The following is a 22,642-nucleotide window of genomic DNA, read 5'->3' as shown; positions in this document are numbered from 1 at the left end:
CCGCAGGGCCCTGGTCTCTTGTGGGAGAGCGTTCCACCAGGCCAGGACCGTGGCCGAAAAGGCCCTGGCTCTAGTCGAGGCCAGTCTAATTTCCCTGGGGCCCAGGATCTTCAAGGTGGTGTTGTTAGCAGACTGTAAGGACACATAGGACACATTTGAAGTGTGGATGCCTGGAGCTTTGGATTTGAGGGTATTCTAAATTCTAAAAGAGATAGCTCAGTCAGTAGAGCGTGAGCCTCTATCTCAGGGTTGTGGGTTTGAGGCCCCCATCGGGCAAAAGGATTCCTGCATTGAAGGGGGTTGGACTCGATGACCCTTGTGGTCCCTTCCAACTCTACCATGCTGTGATGCTATGAGAAGCTCTGATAATTCCCATCTGTAATACATTTGTGCGTGTGTGGCTTGTATTGCCACTGCTTCCACACATCCCATTTCATTTAAGCTCTCGCATTGATTGGCCTTACCTCAGAGACGTGCTTCCCTAATCCACAAGCATTAAATGATCCACATAAAAAGCCATATTGTGCCTGGGCTGATCTGATCTGTTTGCTAGCAGAACGCTCAGCAAACAGAGACAGGTTCAGATTATCGATAGCAGGGCAGAGCTGGGACTGCCACATAAGGGAAGGATGTGTCATAAGACACACAGAGAACGATGTCTGAACATGGATCCTTGATGTTCCATGTAGATCAAAGAGAAGAAACTGTCCCATGCCTGGTTCCTGGTGGGAACCATTCTGCTGAAGGAGGACCTTCCTCTGCAGGGACAACAGAATTACTGTGCTGTCAGGTGAAAGGCCGTTTACAATAACAACAACCTTCATGGACATGTATTTTGGTTTCTTCGTTCTTGAAGGGGTCCTGGCGGTGGCCATTATCTCCATCAACCTGCTGGTTTGTGCCACTGTCTACCTGCACAAGGAGCTGAGATGCATCACCAACTACCTGATCGTGTGCCTGGCAGTGGCCGACCTTGGTGTGGGAGCCCTGGCCATTCCCTTCTCAATGGTACTCAGCATGGAGTATGTCCTCTGTTTCTACACGTGCCTCTTCCTCACTTGCTTCCCACTGGTCACCACCCAGTTCTCCATCCTCCTCCTGCTGGTCATTGCCATCAACGCCCACCTGAAGATCAAGCTGCCCAACAGGTAAGCCAAGGGTTCTTTCTTCAGCATCCAGCCTGTGAAACTGAGTGAGTGCATGTGAGCCAGCAACATCTATGCACATGACCAACTCCTTAGGGGTTCTGTAAATGCTGGTGCATCATTTATGCTAGTGGATCCCAACCTTTTTTCTTCCATGGACCATTTGAAAATCGCTGATGGTTCTGGTGGACCACTCAAACGATTTTTCTGCCAGTTGTAGCAATGGCAATGTATTGTGCTCGATGCTATCTGCTTTGTAATTGCATTTTTATTGCTTCTTTTATTTCTCATTTTGTATTTTACTGTGTTACCATTTGCACTGCATAGAATTCCGCTTGTAACAATAAAACGCAAGAAATAAAAGGAGCAGTAAAAATACAGTTCAAAATCGATATGAATATATAATTATTTCATTTCATAAAATTTATACACGACTTGACTGTAAAAAGAAAACCCTCAAAGAAGTTTACAAAAAGATAAAAACAGTAAAATCAAGAAAAAATTACAGCCGTACTTTAAAAAAAGACAAAAGTTAAAATACTAAAACAGGTTAAAATTACCCTGACTTTCTAAGCATCTGGGTAGTCTTGTCTAAAGAATGTTTTTAGATGATGTGATTAGAGTAGCAATGGAAGAGCTACTAATGGAGGCAAGACTTGTTTGTTGACCGTAGACAAATGACACCTGACTCCATAGTCACATGACACTCACAAGGATTATTTTCTGGACAGCTACGCCGTGCACGTGAAGAAGGGAGGGATGGTGATCATTGTGATCTTCTGCTGGCTGCTGTCTCTGCTGATAGGTCTCTCACCAATGATGGGCTGGAACCGCTTCCAGCACTATGTGGAGACCACCAACAAGACGCTGTCTTTCAGCTTCCCTTCCGAGAGGAAGGCCTTCGTCATCATCGCCCGCGACCTGCCTTACGGAGGCTTCCTCTCCAAGGTCTATCCACGCCAAGAGAACCTCAGCTACTCTGAGATCCACAGCGGACACCTGGGCCTCTGTTCCTTCACCTCCATTTTCAGCCCCGAGTACGTGGTCTATTTTAACTTCCTGATCTGCACCCTGCTGCCCTTGGCCGCCATGTTGGGCATCTATGCGGACCTCTTCCGGGTAGTCCGCGGCCACTTCCAGTCGCAGGCTCCTTGGCCAGGCAAGAAGAGGGAGTTGCAGATGGCCCGCACCCTCTTCCTCTTGGTGGGTGTCTTTTGCATTTGCTGGATCCCGCTGCATGTCATTTACTGTGTCCAGCTATTGTGCCCCGACTGCCAGCGCTATGAGTCACTGAACCGCATGGCTGTGTTGCTCTCCCACCTCAATTCCTTGGCCAACCCGCTAGTTTATGCCCTGAGGAAGAAAGACTTTGGGCTAGCCCTCCGATCTGTATTCCTCCACCGTGTTCTGCACTGGCCCAGGCTGAAGGCCTGCTTTTGTCCCAGCCCCAAAGTGCATCCCCAGGCCTGAAGGAAGACAGAGAGCCACTCCTTCTAATAGCAGACTAAGGTGGTGAGTGCCGACAACAACATAGCCAAAAACAAGTCCACGTTACCCTTTGCAAAGGTGTTCCCACCTTGGCTAGAGACAAATTGGGAATGGCTTCAAGGACTTACAGCATGCCTGGATAGCTAAGTCGGTTAGAGTGTGGTGCTGATAATGCCAAGGTTGCAGGTTTGATCCCCGTATGCGACAGACAAGTACAGACAAGTACCTATTCCTACATTACAGGGGGATGGACTAGATGATTCACAGAGTCCCTTCCAACTCTACAGTTCTATGATTCTATGACTCCAGTTGGTGTGAAGCTGGCTTGAGAAACAACGCAGCCAACAGCAGCCTTTTATATCAAAGTACAGTCCCATCGTTCATTTCTCCTCTGGTCACTGCTATGGGTACACGATTTGACTGCGAAACACCATGGTGCATCGGCAGCAGCACAACTGGATGCCTTCATCTGCCCCAGCTGCAACAAAACATGTCACTCCTGCATCGGCCTCTACAGCCAGAGTAGGCACTGCAAATGTCAAAGAGTTTGCAGATTAAAAAGCCAGCACGAACTGCAGTGAGTGCACAGTAATTGTTAGTATGTAGGCAGCCTGAGAAACAGGAGGGGAGCTATGAATATGCTCAGGGGAACTCTTTTGAGGTTTTACAGAATGACTTTTTTTTGCTAAAAGCAAACCACCAACAACAATCTGGGCAAAAAACTCCAAAACCAGCCCAATGTGGACTAAATCAGTAGCCACAATATGTTGAATGCCGGGCATAGGAGAGATTCGGTTCAGTTTGCATTTATAGGCAAACCTACCTAATTTGCATTTTCTGAAACAATCTCTGCACTGAAGCAGCTGTCCTTTGAAATCTGCACTTCTCGGAGTTTGCAGTTCTCCAGCCCAGCGATGCGTACAAAAATGTATATGCCAGGGTAAAGTGTGCATAAAAATGTATATTGCAAAAAATGTATTATGTAAGTGAACTGCTTTAGAAAAAATGTCTTTGCTGGGCAATATTGCATCCAGAGATGTGTGTATTAGGAGAAATTCACATTAAATTGCTGTCGATTTTCATGAAGGTGTAAATATAGAGAGCAGACCGATGTGGAACTGTGGAGAACTGACCTTAAAGAGTGGAAAAGTGAGAAACTGAAATTGCCAGATTCACCAGTTACTTGTTGAATGCCAATTGGAAAGAAAAATGGAAAAGCACCATGTGCATGTGTGCATGCAATGCCCTAGGTGCCAGGATTCTTTGTGTGATGTGCTTTAACTGTGCAGTGTGTATGCAGCCAGTATGCAGCCTGTGGGCATGTGGGGCAGTCCACACAGCTCTAACCACTGACCACCCTTCAGCATTTGCCTCCTAAAGCAGTTGCTACACTCTGCCCCCCTGGTAGGGCCAGCTCTACCCACCAATCACCATCCATAACTATGTCCCTGCCTGTCCCCTTGGTCCAATCTACACCACTGCCCAGGAGGAAAGGGCAAGGCAAGGTTGAGGCTCATCCTCCTTCTCTGTTCCCTCAGAGAGCAGGAGAGCAGCAGGAGCAGGACCAGAGGGCACTGGGAATTGACCATGAGGTCCTTCCTGTGTGGCAGATCTGACAATGCCCAGCAGCGATGCTGCCTCTGAATAAGCCAATGAAGACAAGACTTTAATAAGAGCCTTTAATTAGGGTGAAGCTGAAAGAATTTTTGTCAGGTGCAGCTTGTCAAACCAGAGTGGGAAAAGCTGGTACCTGGTGAAATTTCCTCTTCTGTGTGATGTGAACATTTAAAGGCACAAGAGGAGCCCAATTCTCCTTTGTCCCTCGCCTCCCTCCCTTTGTGCGTCTCCTCTACCTTTGGGCACCATCAGCTAAGTGCAATTGAGAGAGGCCCACTTAAGACAGCAATAGGAAAATCGCTTCCACCCACAAAGCAATTATTGAAAATGAGGGAGCTGAACTGCAGAGAGCTATTGAATATTGCGGCATTAAAGCACATAATGGACATCAGGAACTGTCGATAAACCCATTATTTAAACAAAGACTGTGGCTCAGCCCTCGGTATTTTTAGAACCTTAAATTAAGCTAATGAAATTGATTCTGTTTAAAACTCGGCGCAATAAACCTCACTTTTTATCTATGGAGGTAAAATAGTCAAGAAGGAAAAGAACCATGGAAAATTTGGAAGGAGCAGGCATGAGAGAAAGATGGTTTCAGTTATTGGTTGTTGGTTCTCGTGATGCCCAGGTTGCTTCTGCAATCTCCAGTCTCCAGTCCACAAATAATTTCAGTCCAGGGTTATCTGTGTGTGATAAAAGTTTTCTCCTCATGAGAATTGCCACCTCTATTATTATTATTAATATTATTATCAGCAGCAGCAAGTCTATGTGTCTCTTGGAGCTATGACCCAGGCATGAATCACATTTGTGTGGCAAGCTTCAAAAGTTAATTGCCACCTGTTGCTGCTATCAAATATAAAAAACGGTGCCCCTTTTCCTCATGGAAATCAAGGCAGTTGATAGGGAAACTGTAGCTCAGTCCAGATTGAGCAATGTGCAATTCCTTTGCCAGGGGATAATTTAATGTGCCTTTTAAGCAAAGCAACGAGACTGGAGTTGTAATGGGGTATAAAAAAACAAATGGAACTGGCCAATTTTCTTGTGGTCTTGCCTGTATTTTGAGGGGACCTGTGCTGATCCAAAACATTTTGCTACCTGAAGTAGAGCCCAAGTGCCCTTTCCCTCTGGAAAAAGAGGTACCAGAACTCACAATGAACACTTTCCTCTTTCTCTTGGAATGGCAACCTGAGAGTTGTTGGAACTGAATTCTGGCGAGTTCCAGCCTGGGGGAAAAAAAGAAGCAGCCCTGGTGCTACACAAATCATAGAATCATAGAGTTGAAAGGGGCCCTGAGGATCATCTAGTTCAATTCCCCGAAGTACAGGAATACACAGCTGCCCATACAGGGACCAAACTTGCAATCTTGGTGTTATCAGCACCATACCCTAACCAACTGAGCTATCCAGGCTGAAGCATGTTGCTTCTCCCTGCTGCATGGTAGGGCTGGCCCTGGATTGGACCAGATTAAGGGGGGCATAAATTCACTATTTAAATGTCTGTCCAGTTTAAAGAACAATAAGGGAAAGCAGTGGCCTTGAAGTTGTTCATTAACTGCAGATGAAAAGAAGACTGACTAGGTAGAAGCTAGTCAGACTAGACTAGGTAAAAGCCTATGCAGATGCTTAAATTTCCTCTAGCCTCTAAGGCCTGCAATTTCAAGAATCTTCTTTAAAAATGAATGCATTAATTGAAAAGGAAAGGTCAGGAGAACCAAATCTCTTCAGAACATTTGGATGTTATTTGAAATGTGTACAACAGACATTCCAAAAGCTTTTGTGCCTTTCGTAATTTGTAGTCTACAGGTCCAAGAAGGTGCCAGAGTAATAAATGAATTAATTGTTTGCATCAGTCTTCACTGCAAAGGTTGCACACACACAAATGCTTGACTACTTTTTTTCTGGAAGAATGTCTGAAGAAGTCAAATACAGGTAACAAAGAGATGAAGCAGCATGGTTAATGAAAAGAGTAAAAATTAGCAACTTGCTGGGTTTGGATGACACATAGCCAAGAATCCCATAAAAGTGTCAAATTTCCAACAAAACTATGTAAATTCCTTTCAGTCCTTTGGCAACACCATTTTTTTTAAAGCATCTGGAGAGAAGCAGAGAAATGAAGCAGAAAAACCCATTATGCCTAACCTGCCTAAGCAAATTGGTAGATAGCACTATTAAAGCTAGAACTATTAAATATATAGGCAAAGAAGTATAGCTGAATAAAAATCTGTATATTTTCTGCAACGGGAAGGCGATGCAAGAATTCTTTAATAAGAGTACGTAAGTCACCTGGCACACGTTTTGAATGGGGTTCCAAGGTTGTTTTGGCAGTTGTAACGGTAGTTTTTATTACTTCCCTAGCAACCAGGTTAACAAAGAAGCTTGTGAGCACCTTAAAAACTTCGGCTAATATATTAATATTGTGGACATAAGATTTAAAAACACTTTTAGCTTTTTCTGGAAATACCATTATTTAAAAATTCGCCTTATTTCGTCTGCTGTTATAATTGTTTATCTTTATTTATTTTAGCTTATAATGTATACAAACTTTATCCTCCCCCCAAAAACCAACAAATTTATATAAGTACTATTATTAATAATAAAAGCAATAACCTGTATCACCTGCAAATCTGTTTCCTCTATAAAGCACCAATCAACGCTCAAAGTCAAAAGAAAAAGTGAGATTCTAACACCCCGCCCCCCACCAAATTACTCACGAGGCGAACGATGGAAACTGGGCTAGACCAACTTCCGCCCTTTTGTGGGCGAAATACAAAACGCTTCCGCAGCTTCCGCTTCCGCCGCTGAGGTGTGCGTGGGGGGGTTAGAACTCAAAGGCGGTGTATGCTCCTCCCGCGCGCCGCGGTGATTGGGCGCCCCAAGTCTCGCGGCCCACTATTGGCTTACAGAACCTCGCGACGCCCGGAGCCCTTGTGAGTAGCGGGTGGGTAACCCCTCTCGCTCTCTTTTTTTCCTGGAGCGCAGCGGCAGGAGCACGGTGAGCGGCCTCGGGGAGCGTGGTGGGTAGGCCTCGGTCCTCTCGGGGAAGGGCTTTCGGCGCGCCCGAAGGCTGGCGGCCTAGTCTCCCGCCGCCCCTGGTCCGCCTGGCCTGGCGTCGCCCGTCCCACTGGGCCAAGAGCGTGTGGACGGGGATGCTCATCCAGGAGGCGCGCGGGGAGCCGGCTTCCATGTCTCATGAGGCGGAAGAGGAGAGACGGGGGCCTGGCTTGCGCTAAAAGCCCCGTGTTCTCGTTACCAAAGCCATAACAAAGTATACATTTCCCCCCCAAATCGCCACGTCAACTTTAAAATGTGCTTTGTGCACAAGGCGAAGAAAATTTATGTATTATTGCGATAGCAATGTTCCGTTTTCCAAATTGCGCGTCAAGTTTAAAATGTGCTTTGCGTTATTCCCATGGGCACAAGGAAAAGAAACTTCTTTCTTTCCTATACATATTTTTTACATTTCCCAAGCTTAGACCAGGCTAAAAGAAATACATGGTGAAATAGTGTGTATGGTTTCTTAGAATTCGTTCCCTCTGCTTTCAGTGGAGCCTACTCCTAAGTAAAGTTTTGCACAGGACTGCAGCCACCTTGTTTAATTCTCTGTATTCTCAGCTATAGAAGAGATAACAAAAATAAAAATGGGCCTGGGTTGGAGAAGATTTAAAAGGGGAGAATGTAATTGTTATTACTCTGATTCGTAAAAATGCTTCGTAAATGGCAAACGAGCCTTAAACTAGAATATACATTGGACAAGAAACCTGTAGGCATTTCAAAACTAGAAATGTTCTCCCTGCTGCAGCCTTCGTCCACTTTAAACAAAAATAAAATAAATAAAATAGGCATTATTGTTGTTAATAAAGTTGTCGTTGGGTTATATGGTGTGCTGCGGAGTAAAATGCACAAAGCACCTTGGCCTAAATATGTATAAATACTTCAGTAAGTATGAACCACCAACCATATTCTAAGCTGCAGCTCAGAATTTGATAGACATGGTACAAATGGAAAAGAATGTGAAGGAAATGCAAGCGTAGGAGCAAATGCAGATTGATGGGGTTTGATGGATATTGCCTTGATGCCCTATAGCTCTTGAATTCCTGACCTGTAGCAGAGGTCAGAAAATACTTCTCTTGCAGCTGTTCCTTCTCTGGCTGGTGGATGGGGCCAGGTTTGTTGTGATTTTTGCCATAATTTTCTTCCTGGGAGGCAGCCTTCCATTGGTCCTTGGGATGGTTACAGAGGTCAAAATGTGCCTCCTTTCAGCTCTGGTTAAACTTCCTAAAGGTGAGCACTTCAGGTAGGGTTCCCCCCCCCCCAACTCAAAAGCTTGCCATGACTTTGCTTGGTCTTAATATTGCCCAACTGGGTTTATTGGGAGTTCCCCCTGCTCCTGAACTGGCATTAATTCATACTTGTCTTTGCTGCTTCCCCCACCCCTCTCTTCTGTAGATGCCTGGAGTAACCGTAAAAGACGTGAACCAGCAGGAATTTGTGAGGGCCCTTGCAGCCTTCCTCAAAAAGTAAGTTGCCTGAAAAATGAATTGGCAGTTAAGAGCTAGTCCCATGGATTTGATAAGGGGATTAACTGCACTTGTTAGTTAAAAAGAAGGGAGCACAGTCTACCTGCCCTCTTCTGCTAATTGCTTTGTGTATGTATGTATGTATGTATGTATGTCTTTACTGTGCTAAGAGTGCAACACTTAGCCAAACATAAGGAAATGCTTCCTTTGGTGTAGTGATGGCTCATCTAATGGAGCAGTCTGTCTAGTAACATAATTTTAAAATGGTGCTTAGGTGCAGCTAGTTGTGCCAGAATGAGGATTGCGAATAAGAACCCAAAGCCATTGAAAGCTTTGCAGTGTGGATAGATGGCATCTTGTGGACGGCTGGGGTTCCTGATTTCAGCAAATATCCCTTTGGGAACAGGACATTTGTTTTGAGGTTTATACATTCATGAGTCTTGGCAGACACAATGCTTGAAGTGTGTATGTGATAAGGGTTCCCCCCCTCCAGTAAAACTAAACTTTAAAAAATAAACGGTGACTTGCCCATTTAATCAGTGATACCCTTTTATCTGATCAGGTTTTAGTCAATCTAAATGTAGTCTTAAGCATGCCTTGTGGGATCTGTAAGTGGAAGTGCAGTTGTCCAGGCCATCTTTTGTCCTGAGCACAGATGCATCATTTGCCTCGTTCCTGGGTGTGACTGTAGATGCAGCTGTTCATCACTTAGTTGTATCTGACTGTGTTTTCTTCACAAGGTAGAGAGTATGTGTTAGTTTTTAGATAATCCCGCTGTGGGTTAAAGCCTCAGCGCCTAGGACTTGCCGATCGAAAGGTCGGCGGTTCGAATCCCCGCGGCGGGGTACGCTCCCGTCGTTCGGTCCCAGCGCCTGCCAACCTAGCAGTTCGAAAGCACCTTCGAGTGCAAGTAGATAAATAGGGACCGCTTACTAGCGGGAAGGTAAACGGCGTTTCCGTGTGCGGCTCTGGCTCGCCAGAGCAGCGATGTCACGCTGGCCACGTGACCCGGAAGTGTCTGCGGCCAGCGCTGGCTCCCGGCCTCTAGAGTGAGATAAGCGCACAACCCTAGAGTCTGGCAAGACTGGCCCCTACGGGCAGGGGTACCTTTACCTTTACCTTTTTATAATTGAAACTATATACAACATATATAAAATCTGTTTAAAACATACCAGTAATTACAATAAAAGCAGCACAGCACCCGCCCACCCTTTCATTAAAAGAAGTTAATTCCCGAAGGACCGTTGGAATTGTTGACAGCAAGGAGGGAGCCAGCCTAGCTTCTCTAGGGAGGGAGTTCCAAAGTCAGAGCAGCCACCGAGAAGGCCTTCTCCTGCATCCCCACCAAGCATGCCTGAGATTGTGGCGGGACAGAAAGAAGAGCCTTCCCAAAAGATCTCAAAACCCAGGCAGGTTCACATGAGGGAATACTATCTTTCAGGTACTTTGGACATAAGCTATGTGGGGCTTTACAGGGGATAACCAGCACTTTGAATTGTGCCCAGAAACAGCCAGTGGAGTTGTTCCTAGTATAACCAGTCTCATAACCAGCCCCGGTCAACAATCTAGCTTCAGCTCTTAGAGCCAATGGACATTTCCGAGCACTTTTCAAAGGCAGCCCCATGGTAGAGTGTGTTACTGTAAACCCTGAAACCACACATTCTAATAGCTTACCCCAAAATAGGATATTGGAGGCTGGCCAATAATTATCCGGTAAAGTGGAATTCAGGGAGGACTTTTTCAATAGGGTCACTATAACCACTGCATTCAGCCAGTCTGCTTTTGGCCCTTTTGATGAGCCAGATAGGGCAAAGATCTAGCACACATGTGGTAGCTCTCACATTTCCAGGCTTTTATAACTTGAAAAGTATCCATTAACACTGGACTCGTATCAGTTATAGCATCCAAGTTAGAACACATCTGAGCAATTTTGTCAGCAAAGTGCTTGAGCAAATAGTTCACAGTGGGCCATTGAGTGGTCCACGTTTTCATGTGGGCCTACCTGTGAGAGACCCCTGACCACTCAAAACAGCTCTACAGGATGGCTCTTCGCTGACACGTGAATAGGTCTTCAAAGAAGAGATTCTAGTCTGTGTTTGGTCAGGCTTATTCCAAGTTTTCTGCTAATATCAGCCACACATCTTCAAATACACTCAAACGCAGCAGACTGCAGGAGAGGGCACCTGGTCAGGGGGATGCAGTCATGATAGACCATTGCAATTCTGCCCCCCCCCCCCAGGCCTTGCTTGCTGTTGTACAGAGAATGCCGGTGGGCAACTTCAGCTAATCAAGTCTCTTAATTCAAGCCTAATCAGCATTCTTTTGCAGGATCAAGTCCTGGGTAGCGGTTGTATCCCATTCACCGACCTGGCAGCATGTAATGGAACATCGATTAATTAGCTTTTATTTTTATATGGTTATGTTTGTAGGAAGACGTTTTAGGGTCAGAACAGTCCTTTGAGGGTTTGACTAAGGAATAGTGACTCTGCTGGTTTCATAAGTGGTGGTTTCAAATACAAAAGCTATTGGCGCTGCCTTAGAAGAGGCCTTTCTCCTTTATTCACAACAGGAGAGAGTTCCTCCTTTGATTCAGGTGCGGGGAACATCCATAGCTCAGTGGTAGAGCATCTGTCTTGCATACAGAAGGTCCCTGGTTTAGAACAGTTCTTTCTCTTTCTTTCTTTCTTTCTTTCATTCATTCATTCTTTCAGAGGTATGTTTTTGTTTTTTTTAAGTTGCCCCACTCTTCAGCCAAAAGGGACTCTTAAAGTGGTTTTCACATCAGTAAAAACAAGACAGGACCCTGCTCTTAGGCTTACGAAAAAGACATGACACAAAAGGAAAGTTAATTGGGAGGGAGTGGGAAATATGCAAACTTAGGTACCAGTTATTTGTTACAAGGTCTACTAATAAGCAGCTGGGATTGAAACCAAAAGAAGCCAGAAAGTTGCTGGGCTGCTTGCTTGCATTGTTGGAGTGTCTCTGTCTCCCTTCTCTGCCACAGGTGGCAGGTGACGAGGGAGGAGGGACTGGACACCCCTCATCTCTTTTTGCCTCCCATTTGCTGCAGCTTGATGGAATTGCCCCAGTCAAGTGAAGTCTTAAGGCTGGAAGCTGTTCATGCAGAACATGTGAGGATCTAGCAAATGATAGTTCAGTGAGGCATGGGTTTGAGCACTTGTCTTCTGGTGATGAGTAGGAGAAAGAGACTTACCTTTTATAATGTGAAAATACCTTTGAGGTATGTGCTGCCTTTGGGCAAAAGTGATAGCTTGGCTGAAATAAAATTACTGCTGCTTATTTGTATGGTGATAACTGGTGTTTGAATTGTTCTTGCAGGTCAGGTAAACTGAAAGTACCTGAATGGGTGGACACAGTCAAGCTAGCCAAGCACAAGGAACTAGCTCCATATGATGAGAACTGGTTCTACACCAGAGCTGGTAAGGAACTGGGCAGATATAGTAACATGCAAATATGGTGCAACGTCTTACTTTTTAAGAACAAAGTTCATAATTCTTTTTAACAATCCATGATTGTCTGCATAAGTGTTGCGTTGCATATTGCATCAGAGGGACCAAGATAGATCCTGCCACTCAGATCTATTAAGGGCACCACTTTTGGAATGAGAATGTTGTAGGATAAGTGCAGTGCATTAACTCACTGGTTTGGCACCTGACAACTTCATGAAAATGAGATGCAAATTACGTTGATTATATACAGCTAATGGTAATGCTTGCCATTTATACAGCAAAATGTAAGTGCTTGAAGCAGTTCACGTACATTATTAGCAGCAGCATCAATGCACATGGTACTTTATAGGCATTTTATAAGTGAAAATGGGTCACTGCCTCCAAGGAGCCTACAATAAGAGGGAAAACATGGAGAGTTGGGGAGTGAGACATGTAGGACAAAAGAGTGGATATGAGCAGATACAGTTAACATGTGTAGCTTAGTGTCATTATCCCAATAATCCTTCAAATTCCTCATGCCTCTTTATCCAGCATAGTTGAAAATGCTTGAGTTTGGTGTGCAGTTAGGGGGAGTTTGGAGATGACAACTTCTTGGGGGATAGCTAGTGTTCTGCTCTAGGAAATGAGCCCTCTCAGCAGCATAAAAGAAAACCATTTACTATTTTCATTGAAAGGCCGAGTGTGTCTTCCCTGATGTAGACCATGAATAGTTAACTGTGTGCTTGTGATGGTGCATTATTAGCTTCCCTGTGCCAGCCACGCCTACTTAGATAGATGACACATTGGATAGACATTATGCAGCATTCACATGTTTCATTAAGAGCAAGTTACTGGGGTTCTAAAGACATGAATCAGTTGCTTGCTTTTGCTTCTTTTTCCTGATCTTCTCAGGATTGTCACTAGAGGTCTTGCCACCTCACCGCACCCAATCTCTGTCAGTGCTGGGTGCTGAGGCAGTGCGATTTTTCACAGGCTCAAGTCATGTGCCTTTTGATTTGCATGCCCATAGAAGGAGGAAGACACAAACAAGTGTTGGTAGCCGGCCAAGCAATCTGTCTTGGTTTTCTTCCCGCTGCCCCCCAAGGCCCAAGATAGTTTTGTTCCTGACTTTAGGCAGCTCCTAGCAACAGTTGGTGAGCTTTAGAGTTGCTCTTTGTGGAGATCTTGCACTGTTCATTCACATGTCGCTAGAATGCCTTCTCAAATGCACACATCTGTTTGTATTCATGGTAAATAACGCAAACCAATTATCTGTCTTTTCATGTCTCGCTTTCTAAATGCCCCTCCACTGTGGCGATGATTTACAGGGAAGCTCTAAAGTCCAATGTGCTTTTCTCTCGCAGCACTACCGCAGTGATGTCTATTAAGTGCCGTATTCCCAGATGTTGTCTTTCTGCTGTAACTGTTTTAGCAAAATGAAGGCTTGAGAGGTTGCCTTGCGGCAATATGGCCTTAGGCTGTGTCTGTTTTTGTCTGCTTGAACGGTGGCCTCAAAGGACAAAGCAGGTGGCTCTGTACAAAAGCAGCCATGGCGGTGAAAAGTGCTCTGCCCTCCGTGCTACTTTCTGCACTACCCTGTAGTCCTGTTCTAGGTCTAAATTGGGGTTTTTACACCATTTCTTGTTCTCAAGTGATATTAACAGTATGGTGCTCTGTTGTTTCTCTGGAGTTGCCACACTGTGTTTGGCTAAGGTTCCTCCAGCTGGATGATCTTAGGCTGACAACAATTGTGCTCATTAACAGTTCGCATGCTACTGTTGGCTACTTTTGTGTGGTTGGTTCCTTCTTTAACGGGAGTAACGCATTCAAGCATGCAGCCAACTTAGTGTGAGCTTGGAGACTTTGGCTTCTCATTCTGGAAATGTTGCCCTGCTGGAATTGGGAGTTCTCGGCTCGAATATCACACTGCTCAAATGAGTAAACCAGCCTTCTTCAGATCAGTGCCCTCCAGATACTTGGAGCTACAAACCTGTTTCAGCTCCAGCCAGAACAGCTGATGGTTAGGAATGGCGGAAGACGTTCTCAGAGACATCTGAAGGGCACCAGGTTTGAGAAGCGTGGAGTACCCTATTCCTGTGAATAAAAACACGAGTGGTGTGCAAGGCAACCTTTTGAACCAGGGGGGTCTTGATAATGGGTCAGTCAGTGTCTAGAAAACTTACTTTGCGGCTGTATCTTGTGTAGGAAGACAAAGCCAAAATGTTTTGATTGAAATAAACAGGAAGAAGAGTCAGGAAGTGATGTGTTGTTTGTGTTTTGGTTTGTTTGCAGCATCCACAGCTCGCCATCTGTATCTCCGTGGTGGTGCCGGAGTTGGCTCCATGACCAAGATCTACGGGGGCCGCCAGCGCAACGGCGTAATGCCCAGCCACTTCAGCAGAGGCTCCAAGAGCGTTGCTAGGAGAGTGCTGCAGGCTTTAGAAGGGCTCAAAATGGTGGAGAAAGACCAAGATGGGTGAGTCTCGGTACCGAAAGGACGCAGAGAGCTTGTGCGACTCGGTACCTCAAGAATTACACTTGTAAGGGAGAAAACTGCTGCAGGGTATCATGGCCGCCTGCCCCACTTGCAAAAACTTCAGGTTGTGGTCAATACATTTTTACTTGGAGTAGGATCTCTGAAATCAACAAGCCTAACCAGTGTCCATTGACTTCAGTGGGTCTACTTGAGTAGAATTGCCTACAACCCATAACGTGCCACAGCTGACAACATACAGAGGTCCGTTCATCAGAACTTGCTTATATTACTCATGATGGCTGCATAGAGCCTTCATGTTCAGAGGCAGTGTTATCACCCAGTATTAGTTGCTTGGGAAAACAGCAGAAGGTGGCCATGACCTTTGGTGCCCTATGATTTGGCCACCAGGAAGCCTCTGACTAACCATGGATCAGAATTGCTGGACTAGGTGCACCCTTGGTTTCATCAAGGAGAAGCCTTATGTTCACTAAAGGTTCCATCGATCCATACTTTCATGTGTGGATTAGTTATGTGCTCCATTGCCTATTGGAAGGACTATGGGGTGAGGTTGTGCACGTTCCTTGAAAAAGATCATAAATCTGCTGGGTGATGGTGAGTAGGGTAGAGAATGGCCCACAGTAGCGACAGAATTGCCTTTTTAAAAGTGCTGATACTGGTCATTGCTTTCTTTCAGAGGTCGCAAACTTACTCCTCAGGGGCAACGAGATCTGGACAGGATTGCAGGACAGGTAACCTTTTTTTCACATGAATCATTTCTACAAGAGTACCCGTGTTAGTCTGTTGCAGCAACACCAAGGAAAACCCTTGTGGCACCATAAAGCATTCTTGTAAATAGCTCCCTGCCTGCAAGCCGTTAGAATTCTATTCAGGGAACCAACCTGGACATTTTTTTAAGTGCCACCCCCCTTTTCAAGGCACAGAAAAATAACCTGTTCAACGTGGGCAGGCTAGATTGTGTAAAAATTTGCAGATCACTTAATTTTGTAGAGTACTTTTGCAAAGGTGCCTGTTGCATAAGTTTTATTTAAAATATTTTAGGGTTGCTTTTTGGCATATGCCTTTCCAATGTTGTTTTACAGTCAATTAAGGAAAAGGAAAACAACAATACAAATTTTTAAATTCTGCTGTTGTTTAGGAAATCACATTCTGAAATAAATGCAAGAGGCTTTAAGATACTAGAAGCATCTTCTGTTTCTGCCACAAAAAACTGTTCTCGGTTGCAGGGTAGGAGAAGGAATGCTGGAAATGAATCATAATTTCCCCCCCAGTTGCTTTGGCTTGAAAGTGTTCCTATTACTTAAAGAATTGCACTATCTTACTTGAAATGCTTCACAACGAAAGGAGAATTGAACAGAGAGTGAGTGAGTTAGGATCAACAACTTGCGATATCATTTCAGCAAAAGTTCTGCTGTGGCATAAAGCGAATCCCTAGCAGCCTGCCTCTCTTCAAAACTCATTAGAAAGAGCTGTGTTGTGTAGATCTCCGCAGCTTTAGATTTGTTCCTTAAAAATTTACTTGATAATCTCTCCCCAATAAAACTCTTTTTAACAGCCCCAGTGCCATCAGATAAAGTGCCTGAATGATGTTGCATTAACTAGCTCTCTGTTGACATTTACAATGTACTGTGGATGAATTATTCCTCGCAAACGGTTGCCTTTACAAATACATAGAAGTTATTAAGTGCAGCATGTCCAAGCAAGTACCAGAATGAAAAATCACACAGAGTTGATAGATGTCTCTCATTTCTAGCGGTTGAGCTAGACTGTGAATCTGAGTATCTTGAAATTTTCCCTTATCGGTTCTTTCAAAACTACAGTGCTCCATATAAAAAAGAGCACACTGAAGGAACTCCAGTTCAGCTGCTAGTTAGCCGAGTTCAGTTGGTGACTGAATTTATCGTTCTATAATTCTGAAGGGGCAAGCCTTGCGTTCTGTAAGGAGGCATGGATTTCTCATCCAGAGGCTGTGGGTGATGTAGACCAAAATGCGTATGTAGAACCCAGCTCCTCCTAGGCTGTTTTATGTGCCATCTATATAAACTGTCAGTGTTCAGGCCAATGGATCGTGCCTTTCTTCATAGAGATGGAAGTGGCCCCAGGGATCAGCAGCTTTTCCACCTTGGTGTTTTCCAAATGTTTTGGAGTATAACTCCATCATCCCTGCCATTGACTGTGCTGGTTGTGGCTGATGGGAGTTGTAGTCCAAAGCATGTGCAGAAAGTTGGACTAAATGTAAGTCCTTCATGGTTCCCCCCCCCCCCCCAAATACAGACCTTTTTCTTCTCTTCTTTTCTAGGTGGCAGCTGCAAACAAGAAACATTAAAGTGAATTGCAGTTCAGAAATAAAGTCCTTTATTTACTGATGTTGTGTGTGTTTTTCTGAAGGCTTCACTTCTCCCACCTTACTTCCTGCGCACCCTCCGGTCTTTTTTGTAGTATCTGAATCTTGACCACATAAACTGCCTACCATTTCATAACCTAAACCACCATTTCAAACCTTTCTTCAAAACAATGAGGACTAAAATCTTCAGGACGAAAACGTCATGCCAGCTGCAAATATCCCCGCTTACATGGGCAGCTGCAGCTATATGTAAAAAATTTATATGCAAGTGTGGATATAATTACTGCCTTTAAAAAAAGCACTGCCTCCCTGAGAAATACTCTGTGCTCAAGCACAGTTCATTCAGATTAGGGATGCAGTCTTTAATTGCTAGATTAATAAACTAAAGCTCTTGCTGTTGTGGGTCAATTTTAATTGGAGAGAGCAAACTTTAATTCGTTAGAGCTGCTAGTAAGGGCACACTCTTCTTTTATTTTATTTTTAGCTATTTTGGTTCCAAGGTGGAAAAAATATTAAAAGATGGCCTTTCTGAAAGTTCTTATACATATCCTTCAATAGTGAGGTTTTGGTGATTTGAAAATAAAAATTTAATTGGTTAGAAAGCAGAAGATTCTGTAATCAGTTCACAACCCTCTGATTTGCGTCTTGTGTATTCCATATGGAAAACTTATGCTTGTTTGATGAAAACAGTTGCCAAATTTCATTAAAGTGGGTACCTTTGCCCTGCCTTTCCAGTGCAATTTTTTATTGGATTAAACCCCTCATCAGAAAATGGATTCTCTTTTGCCACTGTTCTTACACTCGCTGCTGACAACTCGCTTTTAGGTCTTGACTGACAGTTTGACATTCTCTGGTAGGTGTTGGAACTGAGATGTTAATTTTAACTTGTGATGCCCTTGCCCCAGACTTCCCTGATGGCAAACTGCTTAAATGTGAGAAATTTACTCAATGAGAGCTATAGGCAACACAACTATTCTGTGGTCTGGTGTTAATTTGGAGAATATGGCGGTTGGATATGAACTTGATTTGAAATAAAAAGTTATAACTGGGAGAGTGGTGTGTTTCTCTCTTTACCTCTGCTTCCTGGTCTTTATATTCCCGCTGCAATTCTGGGGTGGATAAGAAGAGCCAGCTGGATCAGGCCAGTGGCCCATCTAGTTTGACATCTCTAACAGTTGCCTTTGGGAAATCAGCAAGCTGGATTCGAGCAGGAGCGCTCCTGCAGTTTCCAGTAACTTGTTCAGAAGCGTTACTTTCTCCACCTAGAGACAGCATAACCATCCTAGTTAGTACCCATTGATAGCTTCCATGAATTTGTCCAGCCCTCTCTTAAAGCCATCCAATTTGGTGACCATCACTGCCTCCTGTGGGAGCACGTTCCAGAATTTAACTGTTGCGTAAATAAAGTACTTTTACCTGTTTCAACATTCCATCTTTATTTTTTTATGCAACCCTCAAATCTGTTCCTTTAAAAATAAAATAAAACAACACTTAGAGACTGCATGAGTTGTGGGTTAGCCCCAAGGGCTTTTTCCTCCCTGAAGTTTATGAATGATTTAAAACATGGGAATTTGGAATAAAACTGCCACCTCAGCCTTAACTGTGACTTTGACGGTGGCGCTGAAGCCCAAGAGTGTTTCTCTGCAGCTTGATGCTAATGTACACTTCTGGAATGCCTCTCAGGAGCTCAGCACTTTACAAACTCAATTAAGAATTTGCGCCACTCCTGGGAAAATGGGGGGTATCTCAAGCTGCTGTGCAGTAGAGATGAGGACATTTGGCATAATCTGATAGTGTACACAAAACTTGCCTGTGTAAGCCATTGTATCTCGGTGAATCAACACACCAGGAAAACACAAACTTTAAATCTGTTTTTATTGCGCTGCCAACTCCCACCTCCAAATTGGAGCTGTATTTGCAGTACCTGCCTCACTGATGATGTTCAGATGATGCGTTACATTCTAAGGTTGGCATCCTGGGTGCTGTATGTAGGAATCGTAGCCACTGCTAATTCTGGAATTTACATTTTTGTACGTGTGTTTTTGCATGATATAGACATACACAAATCTAGTGGCATCCAGTGCAGGTTTCTTCCTAACATTTAAACCTTGTCTTCAAGAGACTTTCAATGAGAGCAGATAGACAAAACTGCTAGCTCAGTTGGTACAGCATGAGACTCAATCTCGGGGTTGTGAGTTTGAGCCCCACTCTGGAGGGACGTGGGTGGTGCTGTGGGTTAAACCACAGAGCCTACGACTTGCTGATCAGAAGGTCGGCAGTTTGAATACCCACGACGGGGTGAGCTCCCGCTGCTCGGTCCCAGCTCCTGCCAACCTAGCAGTTCGAAAGCACGTCAAAGTGCAAGTAGATAAATAGGTACTGCTCTGACGGGAAGGTAAACGGCATTTCTGTGCACTGCTCTGGTTCGCCAGAAGCGGCTTAGTCATGCTGGCCACATGACTCGGAAACTGTACGCTGCCTCCCTTGGCCAATAAAGCGAGAGGAGCGTCGCAACCCCAGAGTCGGTCACGACTGGACCTAATGGTCAGGGGTCCCTTTACCTGCGTTGCAGGGGGTTGAACTAGATGATCCTCGTGGTCCCTTCCAGCTCTAGAATTCTGTGATTCTACTTTGAGATTGCTGTACCAAAGGAGAGCAGACGTTGGCTCTGCCATTAGCCTGTTGACACAAATTCTACTGGATTGTGTGTGTTTGTGTGCGGTTAATCCATTGCTGAAATTACCTCCAGTGTTGGAAGAAATAAGCCTCTGAATACCAGTTTTTGGGAAACTCGAGCGGGGAGAGTGCTCTTGTGCTCAGGTCCTCCTTTTGACCTTTCTATAGGCATCTGGGCGGCCCCTGTGAAAACAGGATACTCGGCTAGATGGGCTGTTGGCCTGATCTAGCCTTCTTAGGTTCTTCTTAAATTTGTTGTGACATAAACTCTCATACAGCCTACTTCATTGGATGTTGCAGGTTGGCAGGTGTGTGAGTGTGTGTAAAACGCACGTGTGGGTATAGAGAAACTTGTGAAGTGTGGGGACAAAAGGTTGTCAAAGGCAAGTTCTTGAATTTCACGGTCTCTCGGTCCGGTTTAATTCCCCTCCCTTCTACGTTTCTGCCTGTCTATTCGAAATAATTCAAGCATCAGACAAAACGAGTGCTAGCCCACAAAAGCTCGTGTGTAGCAGGGCAATGCTATATGTTGGCTGAGAAACGAGCCCTGTTAGTTTATAGAATTGCAGTCATGGGTAAGTTTATAGAATTGCAGTCTTAGTTTTAAAGGGCTGTGGGTTTGTCGTCTTGAATAGGGGACACGTGCCGGGATTGCCAACTCTTCCACTGTCCTTGCTTCTCTGCCTTTCAAAAGCCTGTAATGCAGGAATGAAACAGGTGAAACCTATCCAGTCTTTACTGGGGCGAAAAGCTCCACAGAAGAGGCAGGGGCTTAGACACGCTTGATCAGGCCCATGGGGTGCTTACCGATTAATATGTGCCTGGAGGTAGCATGAGTGGAATAAGAAAGTGGCAGCGTAAGCTATAATTCTGCATAAATGCAAATTAAATAATAGATATCTAGGCTACCTTAATAGCCTCTAGAGTGCAAGAACCATATGCCACAGGGCTGACGTTAGATGTTGGTGGCATAGGCCTCTATTCCCGTCGGGCTGTTTCCCTGCTATACTTTTCTCCTTTCTGCACGTAATTCAGTCTGCTGCTGATTTTTCTTCTCATTTCTCTTCCAAGCCAGGCCACTGAGGTTTTCCTATGGGCGGAGGGCAGTGTTGGGAAACGGCTGCTTCGGTCCCCCTTGGCAAAAAAAGGGCACACTATGTCAAAGGGGCAGAACAGCCTGTTCTCCCTTTGGCACCAGTGTAGCTTTTGCAGTAAAAAGCGTCTTGGAAATCCTGTCAGAGGAGGAGGAAGGAGGCGTTCTGGGGGTGTTAGGAGGAGTTTGTCATTTGTTGCTGTCAAGGACTGCCAAAGGTAGATGTTGATCCCTGACATAAGCTAATGAGTTGAGCTCCTGGGGAGCCAGAGTTTAGGCACCCCCTGGTTTAAAGGCGTCTCTCGTCAATGCAGGTTGGGATCCATGAAAAATTGGCTCTCAGTGGCCAGGACAAGACTTGCCTGTTAAACGCTGAGCGGGAAAGTGTGGCGATGTTTGTGCAGGGGACTGAGCGGAAATCGTGTGGAACGGGTTTTTAATATGCTGCAGTCTCTCTCCAGCCGTCTTTTGAGAGGCCCTTCTGGAAATAATTAGAGCTGCTAAGAATTGTTAATTCAATATACGTAACAGCGGGGGCCTGGTGGGCCTCCCCCCACCCCACCTGTCGCTCCTTTGCCACCCATAAAGAGGCATTAAAATGGGGGAGATTTACAGCCTTCAGCGGAGAGGAGCGTTGCAAATTTTTAAATGGCGCCTTCGACAAGCGACAGGCAACGAAGTAATGCGTTTCTGATAGTGCCGCTGATCTGGAAGCGGGATTTGAAAGGGACGCAGCAGCTGTTGTTTACAGCTGCTCAGCTTGAGTGGAGGGGGCTGAGATTTATCACTTGGGGAAGCAAAATAGTTTGGAGGGGGCCTGATGCCTTCAGTCAGTCATTTTTGGATGTTTCCTTTTAATGGCACCCTATAGCTCTGGGATGGGCCCTCGTTTGCCAGAGCAGAGAGCTCTTGCTCCCCACCCCAGCTGAAATCATTATTAAAGCTGGAGATAAGGGAGAGGAGGGAATATATCTTCATCAACAAGGCAGGGTTATGATTCATCCTAGAGTTGGAGCCAACATCAGCACACGGCCCGGCGTGATTGAGTAAACAACTCTGATGATGTTTCCAGCATCATTACAATTTCATTGGGATTAGTTTGGTTTAAATATCAGTGTACTGAGGATGGGGGCGCATTTCAAATGAGTGGATATTCATGCCGACAGGCACCCATTCAAAATCCAAAGCAGTTCCTTGGAATTTGCATCTTGAAGAGATTCTAACGTTTGCCTTTGTCGAAATTTGGGAGGCTGCTACCGACGGGGGCAAATGGCACGTCCTCCTCAACTGGAGTACGGCTTTCAAAACGGAATATCCCTCACCTCAGCCACAACACTTGTTTTCTGAATTTGATTTTTCCCCTCTTTTGTTCAAAGCCAAAATTAACTTAAACATTTCAGATTTCAGATGTCGTTGACATTTAATTAAGAGCGAGTGTGACACATGTAGGGTTGGCACGAGCTGAGCTCTGGAAGGGATGGTGGATCTTGGAGAAGACTTTCTCCTTGCGCTGGTGTGGGGCCTGGCATTATCCACAAGGTGGCACTCAAGTGAATGCATTTCAGGCTAATTTCCAAGGCAAGGGAGGTGTTGTGATAGGGCCTTTTCTTTTCTCTTTTAAAGGGCAATAGATTTAAGGAGGGAAGCCTCACTGAGGGGTGTTTGGTAGCCTCCACCCAAACAGAGGAAAGCGTGTCATTCAGGAGCTTGAGGCTTAGCTGAGGCAAAAAAGTCTCCAGAGCATTGCTGGAGGCTCTGCTGAGGGAAAAGGTGCGAGATGTTGTAGCTGTAGGCCTTTCTGCTCCCATTCTAAGACACCA

The 22,642-nt window shown here is 45.0% G+C and overlaps 1 protein-coding gene and 1 pseudogene across 2 annotated transcripts; both read left to right on the top strand.

Annotated features, from left to right (window-relative positions):
• Positions 1 to 818: 818 nt before the first annotated feature.
• Positions 819 to 1,152, top strand: LOC114603016 (adenosine receptor A2b pseudogene; annotated as a pseudogene).
• Positions 1,153 to 7,120: 5,968 nt separating this feature from the next.
• On the top strand, positions 7,121 to 17,075 carry RPS19 (ribosomal protein S19). 2 transcript variants are annotated; one of them, XM_028742361.2, is made up of 6 exons: positions 7,121 to 7,241; positions 8,696 to 8,766; positions 12,106 to 12,206; positions 14,508 to 14,691; positions 15,386 to 15,440; positions 17,009 to 17,075. In XM_028742361.2, exons 2-6 carry the CDS (start codon positions 8,696 to 8,698, stop codon positions 17,033 to 17,035), a joined length of 438 nt encoding a protein of 145 aa, XP_028598194.1. In that variant the 5' UTR covers positions 7,121 to 7,241; the 3' UTR covers positions 17,036 to 17,075. The 2 variants fall into 2 exon arrangements, with proteins under 2 accessions (XP_028598194.1, XP_028598195.1); XM_028742362.2 differs by having other exon boundaries at positions 7,239 to 7,263.
• Positions 17,076 to 22,642: the final 5,567 nt, after the last annotated feature.

The sequence above is a fragment of the Podarcis muralis genome, chromosome 7 (genome assembly GCF_964188315.1).
Source record: "Podarcis muralis chromosome 7, rPodMur119.hap1.1, whole genome shotgun sequence".
NCBI classification, from domain to species: domain Eukaryota; kingdom Metazoa; phylum Chordata; class Lepidosauria; order Squamata; family Lacertidae; genus Podarcis; species Podarcis muralis.
Note: the sequence above shows the minus strand (reverse complement) of the source record. Positions and strands in the feature narration are given on the sequence as shown.

What these genes read in the sequence shown, in the direction of transcription:
- RPS19 (XM_028742361.2), top strand. Translation starts at nt 8,696, where the DNA reads ATGCCTGGAGTAACCGTAAAAGACGTGAACCAGCAGGAATTTGTGAGG. An exon ending in CTGGTTCTACACCAGAGCTG is followed by an intron (nt 12,207 to 14,507) that starts GTAAGGAACTGG and finishes GTTTGTTTGCAG; the next exon opens with CATCCACAGCTCGCCATCTG. An exon ending in TGGACAGGATTGCAGGACAG is followed by an intron (nt 15,441 to 17,008) that starts GTAACCTTTTTT and finishes CTTCTTTTCTAG; the next exon opens with GTGGCAGCTGCAAACAAGAA.